At 32.0% G+C, this 23016-nt stretch overlaps 1 protein-coding gene and 1 long non-coding RNA gene across 4 annotated transcripts in view; one reads left to right on the top strand and one right to left on the bottom strand.

Annotated features, from left to right (window-relative positions):
- Nucleotides 1-7876, top strand: part of LOC130447398 (alpha-tocopherol transfer protein-like) — a 31857-nt gene extending 23981 nt beyond the window's left edge. The window contains exon 5 of one of the 2 annotated variants that reach the window (XM_056784193.1): nt 7501-7876. In XM_056784193.1, coding sequence (XP_056640171.1) covers nt 7501-7698 — 198 coding nt within the window. In that variant the 3' untranslated portion in view covers nt 7699-7876. The remainder of the gene's footprint in view (nt 1-7500) is intronic. The other variant, XM_056784194.1, reaches the window with a different exon arrangement.
- Nucleotides 970-22350, bottom strand: LOC130447399 (uncharacterized). Of its 2 annotated transcripts, none has more exons than XR_008910242.1 (7): nt 21676-22350; nt 21511-21613; nt 21316-21430; nt 21080-21256; nt 14182-16789; nt 8584-8777; nt 970-3755 (listed from the first exon to the last, which is right to left on the bottom strand). It is a non-coding gene; the product is annotated as an uncharacterized LOC130447399 (long non-coding RNA). The 2 variants fall into 2 exon arrangements; XR_008910243.1 differs by having other exon boundaries at nt 8584-8704; nt 14182-16601; nt 21676-22328.
- Between the last annotated feature and the right edge of the window lie 666 nt (nt 22351-23016).

Below are 23016 nucleotides of genomic sequence, written 5' to 3'. Positions count from 1 at the left end.
TTATGTGTAAGAAATAAGATTTATTATAGAAGTATCAATCATAAAAGCAGAGCATTTTTATCTCTTCTAATTGTTGAAAGAACACTATACATATTTATAAAAAAAAACTATTTTTGTCATTTAATAAGTCTTAAAATTTTAACAAAATAAATAAACAATTGATAATATTCAATGCCACAACGAAATTTCACCACCAACAGTCTGCCAGAGCGAGTGCAAGTAAGACAGTAATATGGAAACCTGCGGGTTAGAGAGAAAACACATGTGGAGAGTTGAATATATACAATTTGAGAAAAATTTTATTATACTAATTAAAAAAGTACAAAATTTATGTGTGTGGAATTATTAAGTTGTTTAATAGTCTCTATCCTCGTGTGCACCATCAATTTGGTCACCGTGATCCTCAATGAATACAGAATTATTTGATTTTTCTATTAACTGTATTTGAAACTCTAATATCCAATAATCTGTGAACAAGATTAATAATAATTAATATTTTACAATTTGATTTATATATATATATATATATATATATATATATATATATATATATATATATATATATATTTGCTTATTTATATTGATCTATAGATCACCTTCATCATGAATATTTAAATAAGGATGAAATCAACTTAGAACTTTGTTCTAATAAGAAAAATTAATTTTTCCTTATTTGTAGTTTTATTAGAATTTACAAAATATATCTATATATTTCACTTAAATTATTTAGATCTTTTTTATCATTTATAGCTTTTTCGTTCTTATGAATGTGAAGCATTTCTAAAATTTTCCTTTTTTGTGTATTAGATTCCATTTCAAGAATTTTTGAATCTTTATAATTGGATTTATGTTTTTTTGATATTTCATGGTTCGTTAATGCAGTTCTATTTTTTATCGTATTTTCTAAATACTGCCCTATGTAGACAGCATCACAATTAGTACAAGGCACTTAATATATAATATTACTTCTTTTTTTTTTTTAGTGTTTTAGATTTAATTTAATTTAATGAAATATTTGGATAATGTATTATGTCCTTTATGACTTGTACTAATATCATATTTATTGAAATAATTCGATAATTGTTGGGAAAGGCCTTGTGCATATGGTAAGGAAAAATGTTTTATGTTTTGATGTTTCGTTTCTGTTTTGTTTTTAAATTGATTGTAGTATCTGTTTATCCTTTTCTTGAATATGTTGTTTATCATTTTTTTCGGATAATTATTTTCTTTCAATGCAGTTTTTGCTTTTTGAATAGCTAAGCACCTAAAACTCAGGATCTGATAGTTGAATAGATCTATCAGCCAAACTTATTTTCACTGATCTTTTTTGTGACATAGAAAGACACGAATCGAAGTTTAAATATCTTGAGAACCAAGTTGGTTTCGTATAACATTCTGTTCTAATGTTATTGTTAATTTTATATAATGTGACATCAAAAAAATTGATTCTATTATTTTGCTCAACCTCGATTGGGAATTGAAGTTTTTTTTGATAAGAATTGAATTTTTTTATGTTTTCAATTTTATTCTTTAGTACAGCATTAATTCAATCATCTACATATCGGAAAAACAATGGAATATATTTTCCGAGCTTTCGAATACTTATTATTCATCATCACTTAATATTCATCGCCTGGGAAATAATTAATTAAGATTTCCGGTAACTTCTGATATTTATTCATGCTTTCAGAAATCTTTAAACTCATAGAATTCAAAATGCAATATTCAAATTTCCTTGCCACTTTCCCAAAAAAGTACTCATAATATGACTGGCAAAGAGTTAGAGACATAAACCTATCAAAAGGTCTAAGAAATAAGCATACATATGTATGCTATTTATACAAAAAATAGTAAATACACTTTCCATCCATATTGGCACCATCTACTCTACTTCGATATCAATGTTGTAGTTAGCGATAGCATCACTTACTGTAGGTGGTAGCTGATGTCCCTCACACCAGTGATACTCGTACTGACCATCATTCAACACCCATCTGTTGTCTCCTGGTCTCAATATTGTAGGCAAAGCCAGATGTCCATTTCTCCAAATGCAAGCGATATAATTCTTTCTTAATACTAATAATTATTCAGCATCTAATCCTGGTTCGATAATTTCAAGGTCATTATTTTCATACTCGTATCATCCATTATACATAGCACCTTGTTCCAATTGTTCTGTTTCCGTGGATGTATGTGGAATCAATGGCTGAGGTGATACCAGACAGTTTTCTGGTTAGCAGTCACAACACTTTCTTCATCTCAATATTTTTGCCTACGGCAGTAAAGTTTACGTAACATTGTAGTATCTAATATCATTAGGTAAAATCACATCACAAAATCGCATTTGATGTTTCTTACGAGCGATTAACATTCTCCTACATCTATTCAAGTTTTCTACTGTATCAAACAGTAAAATTTCATCACCAGTTTTTTGCAAATTGCACAAATTGTTTTTTAAAAATGTAACTGTAAAACTGAGTATAAAAAAAGTCTGAAGTACACGTAGATATATACCTTACGATACTTTAAAATTGTAAAACTGAACTGCACTCCAAAAATGTTCGTAAACGACTATATAGATGTTGAATCGTATGCAACACCCCAAACCGCTAGAGGATCCCTACTCTCATCAATAGAAGCAAGACACCGATTTTGACTTCCCTTTAGTAACCATATTAGCACATAAACTTTCTAATTTTTCTAACATATTACATTTCTCTTTTAATAACATATTCATATCTTGTTATTTGTATAAATCTGGATCATATTTAAAGCATTCCGTTTCTACTCGTCACGCCATCAAATTTCGAGCTCATTATATAAATTATTATGCTATCCGAATTGTCAGTTTCTAAAGAACTTTAACAAAAGCAAATGTTTTGTTACTTTATCAAATAAATTTATTATTTCTGTGTGTGATTCTTTGGTAATCGGTGGAATTATTAAATTTTTATTTTGATTCTCTTCCAACATCTGCCGAGCAATTGTATGGTGGCTTGAAGAAACCTCTATAGATTTTATTACTTGTTGGGCTTATTTTCTAGAGAGGATCTCAAATAATAAAATATTTGAATATCAGATAAAGCTGCGTTCTTTTGAACTAGAGTCAAACTACTGTTTCAAATAAATTCAAACCATGATTCGTAGTGTCCGATAAATGTTGGTATCTTGACCAATGACTGTAAATTGTTGCCAGAACCTAGACTTGCAATATTTGCATTAGAATAAACATAATTGCCAGAGGGACCGCCTAGATTCTGTGATCGTTCTGAGATTAATTCATCGCATAGAGCTAGCTCAAAATAATAATGTTCAAAAGAATGTCATTCATATTTATATTTAATATTACTGTTTGTTAATTCAATCTGCCCCTGTACCTCAATAAAATCATCATATAAAGATAAAACTTTTTCTATTCTTTGTAATTCAGAAACTTATTTTTATCTGCATTTTATTAACAAAACTTTGAAAATAATTTCGAAACCTTGTCAATTTTCCCTTTATTAACCCTTTCTTTGGAACAAAAGCCTTCAGTTCTAGCATTTCAGACATTACTTCTCAAATACATGATACATTGAAACATAGCACTTACCAATAGTAGTTATGTTCATTCCCGACACCGGCCGTTTGAAGTCTATCATCGGTCACACAGCACTGAATATTGAACTTGACCAAAAATGACTTTACTTAAAATACGGCTCGAAGGACCAAATTGTAATGTATCTTTGGGCTAACCAATGATGGTTGACCATATTCTTTATATGAAAACATTAAAACTAGTTTGTAAAAAACTATTTATTATACAAGAAAATAATTATTTAAACTTGGTTTCAATATACCGACCAAATTCAGACTACCGTACTCGACGAATGCCAAATACCAAAATCCTATTGTACACAAAACTATTAATACTTATATTTATGGTCGTTAGAATCACATTAGTATAACATAAAAATTAAGTAATCCAACACAAGAGGTTATGTCTCTGTCTGGGTTACATTGGTGAAATGTTGCCCAATTTTAAATAGGAAATTATTAAGTTAGAACATGTGTTAATTCGAATTTTTGTTTTGGATGATTTCTATCATACTTAATCCTTTGACATAACTCGCAATTATTTAGTTACAGTACTTCTGATATTCGGCCAATAATATTTATTTTTACAGTTGCCACCAGCAAATCATGGTCAACTACATCTTCCAATACTGTATTCCAGATAATAGCTTCAAACGAGGAACTTTTGAAAGCTCTTTGTAACTTTGCACATAGATTAGGAATTAATCCAATCGATCGATATTTATACCAAACAAATTATGTTTCGAGGAAAATTCTTTAAATACATTTATAATTTTAGGTTCGATGTTTCGTTCTAGAATTTGTATAGTGGCTCTAGTTTTATTGTCATATAATCTAACAACTTTCGGTGCTGCTGGTGAATGGAATATAATTTTAAGGAATATTTGATTTTTAAAATGATTGATAAGTGTTCCTGATGAGGTATTTATAATATTGGGTTTCCGTGACTAGTGTGTATCTTTCCGTTATCATCATCTGAACATAATTCATCAATTATGTTTGCTACGTCATCGTGTGTTATTTGAGGTATTTCGTCAATATGTCCTATGTTTGGTTCATTGTCAGTAGATATATTCTGTTGATTATTTTGATCACTGTTAAAGTCAATAGATAAATTTTTGTTAAAATCGTCTAAGTATTCAAGAATTTCATTAGCGTTAATTTCATTTATTTTTGTTCTAAAAGTGCATCTACGTTTTTAATTAAGGTTCATTTTCTAACGAGAATTTGATAATCAACCTCTTCTAGTTTGAGTCTCCATCTCGTCAGTCAAACATTAGATTCTTTTATTGAAAAGAGCTAATGTAGAGATTTATGGTCCAATATAAAGTGAATTTTCGGCCATATAAATGAGGTCTGAAATACTTCGTAGCCCATACAATAGCGAGTAACTTCTTTAAATTGTGCTATAATTTTGTTCTGCTTGGTTTAAAGTCCTTTAGGCAAAAGCCGCAAGTCAGTCTTGGCCCACAAAAACTTATAAAAGTACAGCGCCTATCGCAAATCCGCTGGTGTTTGTAGTTAAAATAAACTCTTGTATAAAATCAGGATATATTAAAATAGGATTATTACTTAAAAGTTCTTTAGATGTTTCGAAACACTGGATATATTCCAGTGAGAAGTTCTATGTTGGAACCCTTTTTTAACCATGAAGTTAGAGGTTTATTTGTGCAAAATTCTGTATAAATTTCCTATAATAGCCTAAAAAGAATAAAAATTGTTTTATTTCTTTAGTTGTGTTTGGAATGGGGAATAGTTCAATAGCTTCGACTTTATTAGGATTTGGTTTGACACCATCTTTTGTGATAACATGTTCTAAATAGTCGGTTTCCTTTTTTAGAAATTCACATTTATCCAATTGGATTTTGAAATTGCTTTCTCGTGATCGTTGGAATACTTTTTTCAAATCAACCATATGCTCTTGCAATGACGTTGAGTAAATTACTATGTCATCGAGATAGAGTGAACATATGTCTCCTAATAATTCCCTGAGCATATTCTCTATTACGCGTTAGAGTGTCGCAGGAGCATCCCTTAAACCTTAACTCATTCTTAGATATTCGTAATGACCATTTTCTACAATGAACGCCGTTTTTTGGATGTCGTCTGGACGTATCTCAATTTGATGATGATGCTGAGTCTAATGTTGGAAAGTAGTTACATTCACAGTTTGTCTAGAATTGTGTCTATACGAGAGATTTGGAATACTTTTCTGATTGACTTTGAACTGTCTTCCACTTGCCAGGACCATCGGCTTTCCTCTGGACGTTCCGTATAGCTGAGAAGGACGATGAATTGCTTGGTCTGATTATATTTTGTTCTAAGATTGTTTCAATGTGTACTTCTTCTTTATGGACGTATGGGTACGGAGAGCTTTTAGGATAAAAAGGAATTTCATAGGTAGTACGAATTTGATGTTTAATTTCACTTGTCAGCCTATTTTCTACACATTAAGAAATTCTTTTTTTTTCCTCGTCGTTGAGATGGTTCGTTCTAATTAAATTTCGTCATAATTACATTTGTCATTGTCGTTCCTAACGTCAAAATGATACATTTCAAAATTATTTTCTGCTGGAATCCTAGAAATAGGGTATATAATAGTAAAAAATTTATATATTGTTAAGAATTTCAATATTTTCCCAACCGTTATTAGCGACTGAGATACATTCAGGTATTATACAATTGCCTAGAATTTGTTGAGGGTTCAAAATTTCTCCTTTAATTGTGTGACGGGAATAGAGAGTTTAGTAATGGTTTGACCTGGTATAAATTTAGATATAATATTATTGGAGTTGCCTTAAAATAATGAATAGGTAACTCGGCATGTTTTGACTTAATATAAGTTAAATTCTGCAAATGCAGGAATAGTTACAGAAATATAGAAAGGTACATCACATAAAAAAGATTTGGTTGCTCTAGAATCGATCAATAATTTTAGAAGAGAATTTTTTATTGAAATATAGGGTGACTTTGTTTTAAAGGATGAATTGTGATATTCCATCAAGGTCTCCTGTTGAGAACTGAATCTTGGTGAAAATTTTTATTATTCTCATCGTTATATTCAAGTTCACGGTAGTGAACGTTATTGATATCGTTTTCTTGAAATGCGTTATCTGTATCATTATCAACGTGTTCTATATTATAGAATTCTTTGGATTTTTAGGTGATTGTACTTTAAAATGATTATTATTCGTGTTTTATCTAGTAATCGTAGTCATTTGTACAGGTTTGGACCTGGTTTGAATGTTGAAGCTTCTGGAGTTTGATTGAAATTACAATTATTTTGGAGTCTGACATTACACTAAATAAATATAGTTCGACTTACAGTACGGTTTTCATTTGCCCTTGGTCCTGGACTTCTTAATACAGATTACAAACTGAGGGGAAAATGTTAATGTTAGAGTATTGATGAAGTGTGCTGCGTTCGCAGTAACGTTTCCAATGATTCTGGGAATCAGAGCATACGTCAGCAATAAGAATTATATAATTTGCGTCTTTATTAAAAGCCATTAATAGATTTCTACCATTCGAGGAAAATCCCCTAATTGTAAATGTTGCACTGTATGCTATAAAAATGATTCCATTTATTTTTTAAAACTATTACTATGCACTAGTAGTTTATTTTTATTGATATTTAACTAAAATTGATCAAATTGACGGCGGTTTTCAATTTACATTATCACTAGTTTATTCTGCAAAAACACGTATGTTTAACTATTCTATTACACTCGACGTAAATAATAATAAGATGTAAAAAAATTATTTAGGACAACCCGATATTTTAACATAATCCAAAACCTACAGCTTCATAATTTAAAGCTTTTGACATATCCGCCATTAATTTCAATCAAAACTTTTCGCTACCAACCCTATATTTTCTTCTATTTAATCGGCAAATTTAATGACCTCATGACATTTTTTCAGATCATTACTCATTCTCCTGGTGCCAACATGCAAGAATTTTTTGAAAAATATATTCCGGCATCGTCTATGCCATCCGATTATGGTGGAGATTTACCAAGTATCGAAAAACTAAGTGAAGATACCAGAAAATATCTACAATCAATGAAGACATTTTTAGAGACAGAAGAAAAACAAATTCAGCTTTATAAAAAAGATTAGTATTATGTGAATGTAGTTTGTTAATAAACACATTTTTAAACAATAAAGTAATTTTTCATAACGCAACAAAACAAGAATAAGCCAAGATCTATAGAGAAGGAAAGTTGGGACCTATGCATCTAGTGACTAATTCTGACGGTGCAAATTCAAACTTTGCAGATGAATACAGAACTGATAATCAGCGCAACTTTGACCACTGAGATTTCTAGTAATTTTAACACATAAATATTATTAGCAGAGCGCTAAAGCATATAATCCAAAATCCAGTGGTCGGCTACCTGTATGTATTTGACCAGACCTAGATTTTTGTACAGTGAATTCCCTATACCTACCAAGCAAGAAGCACTAAGCCACGCGTGGTGAGAAGGGCTAGAGCTCAGATAGGCCAGGTATTAAAAAGTCACAAAATTGAAATGCATTGAACACGTCTGCCATTTACACATTTGAAAATACATTGTTATTATTATTGAAAATTAACAATGGCAGACCATTATCACGTGATTAACGTTGTTGTATTTTGTCTTTTTAGTTTGACTATTATTTAATTCATTAACCTGAAATTATGTCGAGTGAGTTGAAGTGTATTTTTTGTTCCGGTGAAAAAAAGTGATGTTTCCGGAGAAACATCAACAAAATGTCGGAAAATTTTGAAGTTAAGACAATTTCATGTACAGAAATACAAACATGTTATTCTCCCTGATGAAATTTTTGAGTCTGGGTATCACAGTGACTGCTATAAACCGTTTACTGCTTTGAAAAAAAAATTTTTAGATAAAAATGTAATGGAATATGCGTCATTACAGATCAGTACGTTTCCATCAATTAAGCAACCATCAACGTTGGCTGATAGCTCAATAATTAAAGAGTCAGTCGTACAATATTTACCTGTTCAAAATATAAGTATTCCTGAGGCAGATGAAGTAAACAAGAATATTGATACCAAAGGAAGTACCTTGTGAAAATTCTGCAGAAAATTCATCTAGTTTTGAGACTTCTTGTCCGGTTACTGCAATACATTTAAATAATTTGCAATAAAAAGCAAAAAAAAATCCGATGTTGAAAAGAGACATTGCATACTTCTGAAAAAGAAAATTTTGAAAAAACTATTCTACAAATTTCAAGCTCGATACAGATGCTTATAATGAAATTTCCATAAAATTTAGACTCTTCCCAATAATAAAATATACTACCATGGTAGTTGCCAGCAAATTTTTGGCAATGAAAAAAGGTCACTTGTGAAAAGCACTGTCCATACGTCATGGCACATCAGTCGAGAAATTTATGAAAGTGTTTCCAAGGAAATATGTTATTTAATTGGGGAAAATGTTGCGAATCGAGAAACGCTACTATTTCCTGACGTATTTACATAAACAGTATCACGACATACTCAAAGAGTTCAGTGAGATTATAAAGGGAGCGTCGAGATCGATATTTACTATTTGAAGGAAAAAATTCGTAAAATAATTCAGCTTAATAAACGCATTGGAAACTTCAAGATACGTTGCAAGTATCTGAAGCCATTTTAAAGATGAAATTATGAATATAAAATCAGGAAAATTAACCGACTATTTAACTAGTCAACGATTAATGAAGAGCGAATGCGCCACACCATCAATTGTTTCCGATTTTTTCGCTTCGGTGATTGGAAACTCGCAAACGTCATGCGACAGTTTCAGACGTCATGTAAAATCTTTGCCACAGGACTAAATTTATATGACTCATAATGAGAATGCTAAAACCTCAAAACACATCTGCTTAAGCATGACATTAGAAAGCCTTACAAGTAATTGATGTAATAAATAGTTACGGTCACTGTACTAGTTACAACCCTATTAAAGAATTAAAAACAGAAGCAACTTATTCATCAATTTCACGAACCGGATTATGTAAACAATTAACAAGAATAGAAATCTTTCAACAGGTGTAGCTTTTAATAATTTTGACAGGTTTATTGTCACAAAAATACAAAATTCATTCTCCATGATACTTGACCATACGCCTGAAGATGATATCGAAGCATTAGAGGTTATAACACATAATAAGTGGCGAAGTTGATCTTTTGAGTCTATTGACCTTAATTTACAACAATGTACCAAAAATTCAAATAGACTAACAATATTCAACCAAAAATTGAAGAAGGAGAAAATATTATTTTAGATGAAAGTCTTAATGATCAGATCGATAACATATGAATGCTTAGTCATGCTCTTAGACTATCAAAAACTTCTATGTGGGTTGGTTTTAACAGTAAAGCCATGAAAGATGATACTCCAATAATGAAGTAGTCTTGGAAACTATGAATCAATGCCTGTCAAGTTTGGAAAAACTGAATCAACCTTACATCCAATTGAGGTATGACTTGGTTATCGCAAAAATTGCTCTGCAGATTCAATGTAACGAAAAAGACACCTTTAAAAAGTTATTGTACATTAGGGTGCTTATCATATAATGCTGTCATATTTCGAAGCAATTGGTAAAGTAATAAATATGGTTTATAGAAGATAATGATTGAAAGAGAAATTCTTGCCAGTGGGTCTGTTTCAAGTTTCATCGACGGTAAAAATTTTAACTGATACAAACGGTTACGGCTTTAGGATTAGACGTTTCGCATTTTAGATCTTTTCTAGCCTATAAAAATTTCCAAATATCTCATCATATACGAGAAGAAATAGAAAGATTAGAATCCTGTCAAACATCAGTATATTTCATTTACTATCAAGATTTGAAAGTCTGGCGTAATGAATATGCCATATATGAACAACAAGCTCTTTATGGCGAATTCGGGAAAAAAATTTGTTTCAACATTTGCCCCAACAGAATTTATAATATTTCATTTATAATTTTATTAACATAAGAATAAATTTAATTACAAACAGATAAAATAAATATAAGATAAGATATACATACACCTGCTCGGGAAGAGGCTAAGATTTTTTTTGTCTGTTAATGTTTGGTCACCTTAAGTCTTCTGCCGTGAACAATATACACTTCTAAGACTGTACTTCATGCCGGTTTGTTTTACATTGTCTTTTATATCATCTTTTTATTTGTTAATTTCCTTTCCTACTCTTGTGTTTTCCTGAATTAATTTAAGTATTTCCTCCGAGAAATGTTTTTGTTCCATTCTTGTCTAAAGTATTTCGTTTCTGGTTTCCTTATGTTTCCATTTGATATCCTAAATTTATTTTTTTACTTCTGTTTTTATATCTTCTATATCACTTTTAATTTATATTGTGAGTTCTTCTAGTATCTTTTTTAATTTCTTCTATTGGAACTTTGTTATACATATATTAGCACATGTGATCTTCAGAGTATTTCGATTTTCTTAAATGCTTTTGCATCCTCAAAAGAATTATCATGCTTTGGCTTTTTTCTATTGACACTAATCCAGTATAACGTTCTGCGTGCAGTTTTAATGCTACGAGCCCACTCTGTTCAACCCGAGTACCACACTCAAACACGCCAAGCTAACCGCGAGTATTGATAAGATGGTAGTATCGTTATTACTGATCTAACAATTAAGTAGAAATTTCTGGAACCGTTGATGATATTCACACTGTTTACACTACCACTACACCAGCACTGTCTGAGGCCCATTTTGATAACTAAGTTATCGTATTTAGCAACAGAAGGTAAACTTCACATAGATTTCTTTTTTATGTTTCTTTTAAAAATTTTTTTTCAAATGCAGTAAAAACTTACCTCTGTGTCTCACATATACTCTAATTTTTTTGATTTAAAATATTTATGTTTTTACTTCATTTTTAATCAAAAATTCTCACGTAAAAATATCGCCTTTTTTAAAAAAGTCGCTAGGCGTTTTTGTTCGTTTCTACTGTATGAAAGTATAAAAAATATACATTGCTGTGGTAAGTGAAAATACAAGAAAAATGAATGGCATGCACAAAGAGATAATAATTTATCATAGCATTCATTTTATGCCTCCGACTGCAATTCTGTTTATAATGTTGCAAAAAAGTGTACAATATGCAGGTACATTGGTTTTGTACTGTTTCAATTTATGTTTCTGGTTTTAAGTACCTAATCATTATTTTTTTAAAATACCTTATCATTGAATTTTCATCTTGTTTCAGTCTTTTCAGTTGATTTTTAATTGTAGTTATCCATGCAGGCGGGTTTTTTTGTTTTTTTTTTAATTATTATTTTATTTAGTCCGGAGAGAGTCTTCACTCTGCTCAAAGCAACGTAAGCTTGACCTTTTGCAAATAAGTTTCTACTTAAATCTACAACTGCTCGGTCTAAAGTTGTGCCCAGTAATTTATGCACCGTCACTGCCCAGCATAAAATTAGGGGAAGCATTCGTCGCTCGATGTTGCCTTTACCACGTAAAGCATCAAATTCTGTAGCACAAGGCTCTATCCAGACTATCATCGAACTCCACAAATACTGCTTGTGGCAGTTCTCTTGGTTCCAACTGCTCTCTGCGTAGTGCTGGCCAATCTATTCGTTATATAACATCCATAGCACCGTTAATCAGCCCATGGTTAACATTGATGTTCCGTCTTAGCATGGCTCGAGAGCCTACACCTAATTTGAGTTGGTTTGGTATACCACCTGTTTTATTAGGATCTTCAGGTAAGTATTCCTCTCGTTTTTGACAATATGTTTTAGGATCCAATGAGATGTCTACAGCACTAACGGTGTATACTTTTGTGAGCTTTTCTAACTTTTCTGTCATAGTCGCATTATATGCATCAACCAGTCTAGTTGTTCTACAGCTTCTCCATTGTCAAATGGCCCTATCAACGGTACTCTGCGGTTTTCTATGATAGATAACTGCTGCATTGTAAGTTCTCCAACGCCAAGACTGTTTAATATGTCCACAAAAGTTGTATCTCCAGCTTGCCTCATATTTTGGGGCAACTCATAATAATGAAGATATTTAAATCGCACAAGACAATTATAATTATAGTAACAACGTAGGTCCGTCCTCGTAGTAAATATATTAGTCGTAGATAACAAGAAGTCACAACGATATCGCGTTTTAAAAACCTAGTGGCGTCATCTATCCGAATTGTTAATTGCGCGCTGACCGATGCTTCATAATAAGTAATATTAAGAAAACACAACGATACCGCGTTTTAAAAACTTAGTGGTGACATCTATCCGCACAGGTCTGAATTATTTTAATTAGCTATTTTTTATCGTTCTATTTAATATTAAAACTGCAAGTCATATACATATTTACAATCAGTGTTTGAAATCCTTCATTTTTATACCCAACTCGATATGCTTGATAGAAAAAAAAATTTTTTACCTCACAATATGGCGTCCAAAATCTGCCATTTTGGTTTTTTTAAATGTCTCCTATCTAAGAACACTTGGGCTAATGAAACGAATCTAATGATACCTCAAATGTGAAAATCCGTTTAGTGGTTCTGGAGATACAAGGTAATAAAGAATATTACATACATACAAGATACGCGTTAAAAACATAACCCTTCTTGGCAGTAGGGTAAAAAACGAAGGGAGTAATAAAAAAAGTCCCAACAGAAAAAGGATCTACTTGGACATTGACAAGTACCTACGTAAAACTACTAAAAAAGGGTAAAGGAATGTACGAGGAAATACTGAAGGCATATAAAGATGCCTCCAGTAAAGCCGGTAATACCTCGACGAAACCATTCTGGTGGAACCCAGAGATAGAAAATGCCAGAATTAAATACAATAGATTACGACGTAGATACCCCTGCGAAAAAGAACAACAATTAAAACAGAAATGGGAAGACAGTATGAAGGAACAAAGCAAATTCTTTAAGAGACTAATATTACAGGCCAAAAAGAGATGTTGGGAAGACCTCATAACAAACCTAGAAAACGATATATGGGGTCAAGTTTATAGGATAGTAACGGGTAAGTTGGCAAATAAAACACAAGGCCAGCTAAGTGCGAAGAGGAGGAAAAAGATCCTTCGCACACTGTTCCTAACAACGAGAAGGACACCGCTAGCGGCGAATGACGAACCCGTACTACAACAGAAACTAATGAGTTTTACCACCGAAGAGCTCGAAACAGCCCTAAGAGACATAAAAAACGGCAAGGCACCAGGACCTAATGGCCTGCCTAACGAAGCTCTGAAAATTGCGGTGAAAACCAAACCTTGAAAGTCTTGAATTATTTAAACGAACTTGAATTAAAGAAGTTCATTCAGTTAATTGCCCCGGACTAGGTAGTTCCGCGAATCAAAGTTTGACGTTAAATCCAAATTAAGATCGTCGTTTTAAACCCCAATAAAGACCCTATGTCCAAAACTAATTCCCTAATTAAATTAAAAAGAAAAAAGTACAAAATGCAATCTGTGAAAGATTTCGCCAATTTATAGACTACTAAAAAAATAATTTATAACTTAATTTATTAACATTTCCTCAATGCAATAAAAAAGGTAGTCTATAACTTGGAGCCTAGTCTAGTTCATAAGACAGTAATTAGAACTATTTCTGCTTTTACAAAAAAAGATCTTACCTGAATTTTTGGAATCGGCGGAAGGCTCCTTTAGGCCGGCTAAATCCCGCTTTTCAAAAATCTCTGGAGAAATTGATCTTCACGCTAGCACGATCGCTGACCAAAAGAACAAGGTAACTACATCTCCAATTGTCAAATTCTCAGTCGAAAATTCGATTATAAATTTATAATCAAATACATAATGAAAAATTCCACACCGTTGACAGTCAAAAGGAAAATATGAATGAAGTTAGCAGTAGACTTCTTTAGCAAAATCGGGTCACACGTCATGACGACAATCTAGCCAGGTGCAACAATAGCTCAATTTCAAAAACACCAGCTAGCAAATGAATATCCGCAAAATTTACAAAATACTGCACGAATAACTTAACTTGTGACCAGTTAACTAGATGTTGCTCGAACCTTCTAAGGGGAAGCAACTTGGCTCTTACAAGCAACATAATTCCGCAACCAGTTATACCACGCCTGGCAAATTTCGAATAATGCTTGCGTCCTGTAGACCAAGACTTAACCTCAAAAGAAAATAAACCAAACATTCAATTTGTTTATATAAAAATAGTTCAACAAAAGGACAAATTAAACTGTGCTAAATAACTTAAATTCCAGGAACCCAGTATGTCACCAACAAGTACATACAAAACTACGAATGAGGTATAAAATATAATATGTAAATATTTCTACTCAAAGATAATATGACAAAATATCTTATAAAGAAAATTATTAACGAAAAGAAGTAGGTAGGTTTATATCGTATAATGTTTATAACAAAAGTAACGCAAGCTGTATGCAGTGAAAACGTTACAATGCCCCCCTCCGAGGAAAAAATAGAATTGCTTGCAAGACTATTTTTCTAAAGATCAACGCAAAGCGACAAATTCAAAGCTTTTGCCTGTTTGAATTTTGATACCTAACGCGTATTACTCGCCTATAAAATAGGACTCATCAATGGTGGGTCACAATTGGGAAAAGGTCATAATCGAGATAAGGTCACAATTAGTAGGGTCCAATCAAACAGCAAAAGAGGAACAAAAAAATTAAAGAAGGTATCGTATATTATGTATACTTATAATGTGAAGAAAACATTATACGTAATATAAACTATCAACTAACTACACAAACTAGAAGGCAAAATCGAGAGAAGAACAAGATAGATGTCGCGATCTAAGATCCAAGCAACACTAAAAAACTATTCAGAAGAGGAACCATCTGAATCACTCGACTCATCGGCCGAAACACCATCATAATAAGGCTTGAGATATTTTATGTGCCACTTCCCTGCTTTAGTTCCGCCAATATTTCTTTTTAACAATAGACAAAATATACTTTTCAGCTATTTTTGCTGTAAACTTATTAGCAGCATCAGAAAGAACCTTATTAGCCTTTTGTAATTTCTTTTTAACATACGAAAACATATTTTTTAGGTCATTAAGATCTTTGACATAAGTTTTCAAATCACCAGGGATAAATTCTGGCAATTGAGCATCTTTAGAGTTATCACCTAAATCAGCACGGTAATGATTATAAAATTTTCCTGAAAGTGGTGTATGGCGTCCATAAACAATTAAACACGAAGGATAACCTGTGGTTTCATTCGTGGAATCGCTTGCTGAATTTTCGAAATTTCTATATCCCAAGTATCATGTGAATCAACGTAACAATGGATGGCAGTACCATGAGTGAAATAACACTGTGGTGAATAAACAGATGTTTTTAACTTCGTAATTTTTACAGACTTAAGTTCCTTGGAAATAAATTGTTTACCTAAAAGGACTCTATTTTCAATGATGTCACTGACAACTCGAGCTGTAGCATTACGAATAGGAAATAACAAAGTGAATTTAGAATAAAAATCAATGACAGCAAGAAGCCATTTATGACCTTTTTTTGAACATGGAAATGGACCCATTAAATCGATTGCTATATGCTGAAAAGGACGATCAATAATTTTTTTCTGGCCCATAAGACTCATTCTTGTCTGATTTGGAACTTTTTTTGAAGCACAAACATTACAACTTTTAACATTTCTAGAATATTTTGTCCCATTTTCGGCCAATAATAAAATTCTTGAATGCTACTGAGAGTTTTAAAGAAACCAACATGACCGCTAGTAGGCGGATCGTGACAAGATTTAATAACATCTTTTCTTTGAGGCACTAAAATTTTCCACTCTGGGAGATCAGGTTTCAAAAGTGAATTATTGGGGACGAATTTGAAAATCATATTATTTTCAACTTTCCATCGTGGATACGAATTAGGTGAAGCAAGAATTTTGTCTCGAAATTTTGTAAACCAAGCATCGATCCGGTCACTATCGTCTTGGACATAAGAAAGAAATTCATTTGACTCCGAAACTACTGATTCAGGTTTATCATTATCTTCAGCGAGAAAGAGCATCCGGAACAACATTGTTAGAACCTTTTCTGTGAACAAGATCAAAAGTATACTGACAAATACGTAAAGCCCACCTACTGAGTTTTCCGTAACAGCAGTGAATCTAGTTCTTTTGATGTAAGGTCTAAATTTATCAAAACAAAATAAGAGACCAAGTAGTTCTTATTCCGTTTCTCAGCAACACGCAGAACCACATTAGATGTATTGTACTCTAATACTGAAAATAAATAAAATAAATAGTATACGATATAGTATCGTTATATCAGGTGCAGAAGAAAGAGTTAGTGTTACAGAACTTTCAGCAGGTGTGGATTCGGGTTCCCAGAGCCGTTGATAGAGACGCCAAATCACTTTAAATTGAGGATTAGTAGATATCACCTGCCCAGGGTGAATATATCAATGGAGAAGTTTCATGATGTTGTTATTATTATATTTAACGTGATGGTATTAAAATATAGATCAAAAGTAATTAATCACTGAAAAAAATTTTTGAAATCCATCTATAAATGACTTAGAAATAAATTATTGAAGTTTACGTATTTTAGTACAGAACGTCTGTGGTTTCTGATTCGCCTGTGACGTCATTTGACCTATTCAATATCACCGCACCACGAATCATTCAAGTATTAGTTTCCGAGTTGCGCTAGGGTTCTTGCTTCGTTCGTGTTTATTTACGTACAGTCGTTTGTTTCTTTTTTATTTATGAGCGTGTAGTTTTTATTTCACTATAATGGATGAAGGCTTCGTCAAAGGGCAAAGTGATAATTTGCCTAATATTGATATATACACAGTAATGGATTTTTTTTCGTCAAATCCGTCTTATGTTAGTGCTGAAATAAAAGGAGTTAAACTTTTTAAGTAAATATACTTTTAAGTTCCTTTCATCAACCACATGGTCTAACTTACAACTATGATTTCTAAATAAAAAACATTTCATAAACAGATTGTAGTTAAGTACTGGTTGTTTGGATCGTCATGTTTACAATACATACGTGTATTGCCCACCGTGTTGCATTGATGGAAACGATATCAAATGTATCAATATTTTTTCAGGGCCGGTCAAGCATCTTACCGAGATGAAGCTATTGGATATGTTCAAGTGAAACGTGAGGGCTCTAAATGCACAGTGAAATGCAGAATTTCACCTGAACATAAAGTGAAAAGTAAGCCTTATCACTGCACGTTGGTTTGTAATGAAAACGAAGGAATGGTGGAAAGTGTAGTCTGTCATGATTGTGCTACTAATCAAGGAGGGTGCAAACACACTGTTGCATTTTTGATATGGCTCTTTAAAATAAGTGAGGAACCTGCCACTACGTCAATAAAATGTTACTGAACAAAACCAACACTTTCTAAAGTTGGAAGTCAGATTAAATTTATAAAAGCTAAAGATTTTAAAAACAAAAAGTATTCTGATTCAAATATTACTGAAGATACAACCTTTTTTAACAAATTCGTAACGGAATATAAAAATCGTGGAACTAACAACGTGCAAATAATGACCTATTTTATGGATATTAACATTGAAATGAAAGCTTCACTTTACTATCTGATCTGCAAATACAAAAGTGAAAAAGACGAATTTGGTGTGAACAACTTTATAGAATTTTGCATGCACAATATTACTAAAGAGCAATGTGTTTCGATAGAAAAAGCGACAAAAGATCAATCCGCCACTTCTCTCTGGTTTGAATTCCGATACGGCAGGATCACAGCTTCTATAGCTCATGAAGCATCGAAATGTAATACTGCGGATGGTGTACTTGTAGAAAAAATTTTAGGAGCTTATCAATTTAAAGAACCGTTTGCTATACAAAGAGGTATAAAACTGATAAAAACTATAAATTTTATATTAACGTAGAAATATTCGCGTATTTAAGTACCTGTTTTATATTTGTTTAAGGTAAACTTCTTGAAGACCAAGTTAAAGCACACATAGAAACTTTTAAAAAAGTCAAGTTCGGAAAGTGCGGTCTTTTTTTGTCAAAGGAACATCCTATGTTAGGGGCCTCTCCTGACGGCATAACAGAATAACATACTATTGAAATTAAATGTCCACTGAAAACTGAAACCATGAAAAAATACATCAACAATGCAAAATTGACAGCAAAATGTGAAGCTCAAGTACAACTACAAATGCATTTCGTGAATAAATCAAAAGCCTTTTTTTGCTTTGCTCATGCAGATTTTGAGACATCTCAAAAAGTTGATGTTTATGAATTTTTTTATAATTTAGATTATTGTAGAAAAATAATTAATGAATGTACATTATTCTGGAAGCATATTTTTGATAAAATGATTAAATAAAACTCAACAAGTAATAACAACGATGGAATCTAAGAAATAAATTACTTTAGTATCGATGCAAGCGTGAGGTGCTACCATAGAAAAATTTCTTAATCTACCGATTGCTCTTTCAACATTTATACGGAGCGCTGCTATACGTTTTGTTTCCATGACTTCCAGTTTCGAACTAGCTTTGCCTTCGGTTACGCTAAGAGGCCTTATTAGATGACATCCTTTACCTTGTAACAAGTGGGATACGTTTTTGAATCCTCTGTCAGCCATTACAGAACATCTCGGTGATAAATATTGTAAAAAGCCACAATCTTCAAATATTATTGTGTAGCTAGCTCTGCCCCCATAACCTTCAGAGATAAAATTAATAAGTCCATCAGGTGTAATGGAAATCAAATATTTCATTGTATTACAATGTTTATACTCGGAACACTTCAAAGCTTGTTGCATTGCATTTGAAGGTTTTTCGATTCTTATTTCAAAACAGTCCAAAATACTCACTGTAGTTGAATATCACTTTCTAAAAGATATCGGTAACTTTTCACGAATTTCTTCGATAGGTGGAAAATATATTAACTGCTTCATTCGGTCAGCTATTAAGGAAACAGTTTTATTGAATATTTTACTTACTGAGCTTTTAGAAATATCAAAATCTATAGCCAGACGTACATAGGAATCGTCTAAACGAATTTTTTTCAATGATATTAAAATATCTCTTACTGGACTAGCAACACTTTCAGATAGTAGTTTCGTGAGAAAAAAAATCTCTTGTGGCAACCCCATATAAAAAATAACGTTTTTAGTTATTTTGTTTATGCAATATTGCAATATTGAGGCTTGATTGTGTTTGAGAATGAGCTAGCTGAACTTGTACTATTCAGTGAAAATATTGATGCTTTTGATTTGGAACTGCTTTGAGAAGATATCGATATTCTCAATGGAGAGTGCTGAGGAGATTCATAAACAATTTGAGAGTATTTATTTCCTGTATTTTTCGCACTGTTCCTCCTTACAATTGTTTGCACTGCTTGATTTTTCTGTGACGTTTTCATATTTACTTGAACTCCTTTGTTTCTCTTTTTATTGGAATGATTATCTGATTCTGTAAAAATAATGCTCTCTGCTAGCGGATCCTCTATTTCATCTAACTCCATTTCATCACACACAATCATTTCAAAAGATTGAAACGAAGATGATTGACTTGAAGTCGACGGTACTTCTTATGTTAATAGATTTTCATAAAATTCAATTCGACGTCTTTTTTCATACGCTACTCGTTCTTTTTGAGGTTTCACCGCCTTTTGACAGTCAAATTTATGAGGACATATGTTGGCTTTTAACTTCAATATCTCCCCAACTAGTCGATGTTTAACTAAATTTTCTGTGTCATTTTCAACCTGTAAATAAATTCGATATTCACAGTACTTACATACATATGAAGTAAATAACAAATATATTTACATAAAATATATAGTTATTTTTACTGAATAAGTTATTCCGGACCTACTTACGATTCAATAGGTATATCGATCCGAAATAGGCACCTATTATTAATAGTTACTTACATCAAAATGATCTTCACACACATATTTAGTGCTTTTAGGGCCAATTAAATCACGTTTCATGACTTTGCACCACTTTTTCCTTGTTATATTATTTGGTACACGAAAAAAAAATTTATTGGGATTTTTAACTGTTGTGCTTTGACACATAGGAACAATACAATATTTGTAGGCATTTTTTTTAACTTCTGCCATCGGGTAATAAACAAAATGCGAATCGAACGGCGCAAGCAACTACACAACAATACATTCGTACGTACTCAGCGAATACGTGCTGCGTCGTCTAGGTCAAATGACGTCACACGACAGAGCGCCGCGTGTAATAAAATTATTCTTGCAAGCGCAACTTCAAAGTCCCATAACTTTTTAATTTCTTGAGATATTTTATTAATTCTTTCACGTATTTGTTTTATTTTACTTAAATTTTTATAATTTATCTATAAAAAAATGAAAACTTCTCCATTGTTATACATAACAGTCCTATTGAAATAGAATCAGAATCTCTATGATTAACATTACATTAAATTACCAGTTTTCTTAGAATTTCAGGTATCATACGATAAGGAACAGGTGAAAATTAATTTTAATTTAAAGGTTAAGGACATAGAATGATATTGTATTATTGTTTCACATGTTTATTTACTTACTTTGAACGTTTTATAAGGTATTCTGCACCAACATTTTGGTTCCCTCGGATACATCCTCTGTTTTTAGTTTTAATTGAGGTCTCCGACTGAGTGTTGTTGGGAAAGTTGGAATTTTTACCTTCCTTTCTTAACAGAACATACCATTTTAACAGATATTTTCAGCGCAGTTGCCACTCTCTGAAATATATAAAGTAAATAGAAATGTCCGTAAATAGAGGTTAACTTCAGTATAATACCTCCTGAACAAATGAAAGAGGTTGAAAAGGTCTTCCGTTGCTTCTTTTCCATCTCAAACTGTTCAATCAAATTCATATCAAACGTTCGTGAAATGAAGTGTTTTCCAGCCATTTTCTGAAAATAGTTACAAGTATAATCAGGCATTTGTTTGATGCAATTTTGAAAATTCTACAAAGCTTACAAGTCGTACTTACCGATGTAAAATAATCTTGTAAATGTAATCTTCTATATCTTTAGTTTTCATAAAATATATTCATTCGATCGGCACGCTCCCATTAGCCCCATGATTAAGGTTACCTAAAAATAATTTGATTAAATTGGAAAGTTCTAAGCTGAAAATTACATTATTGTAAGAATACCTTTGTCATTAGAAAGGTATGATCTGGCGCTTCTTTAATAAATTTACTGACTTCTTCGGGCGTAAAAGTTTTAGATTTTTTCGGTTGATGGCCCTCGGACTGACATTTTAAAAATGCCTGTAACTTCATGTAAGTCTCTAGGTGGATACTATGGTAAATATTCAATGTACTTTTCAGCATATGCCCACAATGATGATGACTTGTATTTTTTAGCAAGTTTAACAAAATACACTAGGATAACATTTACAGAAAAAGATGTTTTTTGTGTCAGTTGCCAATCCATAAAACTTTTGTACACCATATCATATTCACCTTTTGACTTGTTAGGTAGGAGATTTTCTGTAGCGCTAGCCGCTAATTTTAAAATGTCTGGCGGTGTACAAGGCATATCTTCTAAATCTCATTCACTATTAGATATTTCTCTAATGATACCAGAGATAAGAATGTTCACACCAAATAAGTCACAAACCGACTGACAGTATATCTACAAATACAATGACAAGTAAATTTACAAATTGTCAAATTTGACGCAACGATTGAGTAATATTATTCCATCGAACTGACATTATTACTTAATTCTATATGGTAAATAATGCATGGCATTACTTGATAATATAATTACTTGATGAAATTTATTAACATAACATGACATTACTTCACAATTTCTTTAAAAGTGGTACCAACTAATAAAATAAAAACTTTATTGATTAATACCAACATTTTGTTTGATATCCAAACATAAACAAATACTAACACCCCCACTTATCAACAAAATTCAAGTATCTATTAAACCAAGTAAATTTATCAGCCTGAATTGCTTTTCAGAAAGTAGACTCTTCGTTACAACATCTGATGGCATAACATCAGTCGATAAATACTTCATCTGTATAACCGTATTTAATATTGTTTCTCTTACAAAATGATGGCGCACATCTATATGCTTTGTTCTTTTATGATACATGGGATAGCTTGTCAAATTTATTGCGCTTTGGTTATCATTAAATAAAGTTACACAAGGTACACTCCTTGTCAATTCTTCCAATAATCCCTTTAAATATATAGCTTCCTTGGTTGCCTCAGAGATTGACATATATTAAGCCTCAGTACTCGACAGCGCAACTGTCTTTTGCTTTGAGCTCAACCAGGAAATCACAAAACCACAAAGTTTGAAAGCATATCCTGTATAGGACTTACGGTCAACAGCATTACTCGCCCAATCAGCGTCTACAAAACCTTGTATTTCTGAGTCATCTTTAGAATATCTCAATAAATAGTTAATAGTACCTTTTAAGTACCTAAGAATGCGCTTTGCATATTTCCAGTGATATTCATTGTATTAAT

This window comes from Diorhabda sublineata, chromosome 8 (genome assembly GCF_026230105.1).
Source record: "Diorhabda sublineata isolate icDioSubl1.1 chromosome 8, icDioSubl1.1, whole genome shotgun sequence".
In the NCBI taxonomy this organism is placed as follows: domain Eukaryota; kingdom Metazoa; phylum Arthropoda; class Insecta; order Coleoptera; family Chrysomelidae; genus Diorhabda; species Diorhabda sublineata.
The sequence above is the reverse complement of the archived record's forward strand: the minus strand, read 5'-3'. Positions and strand labels throughout refer to the sequence as shown.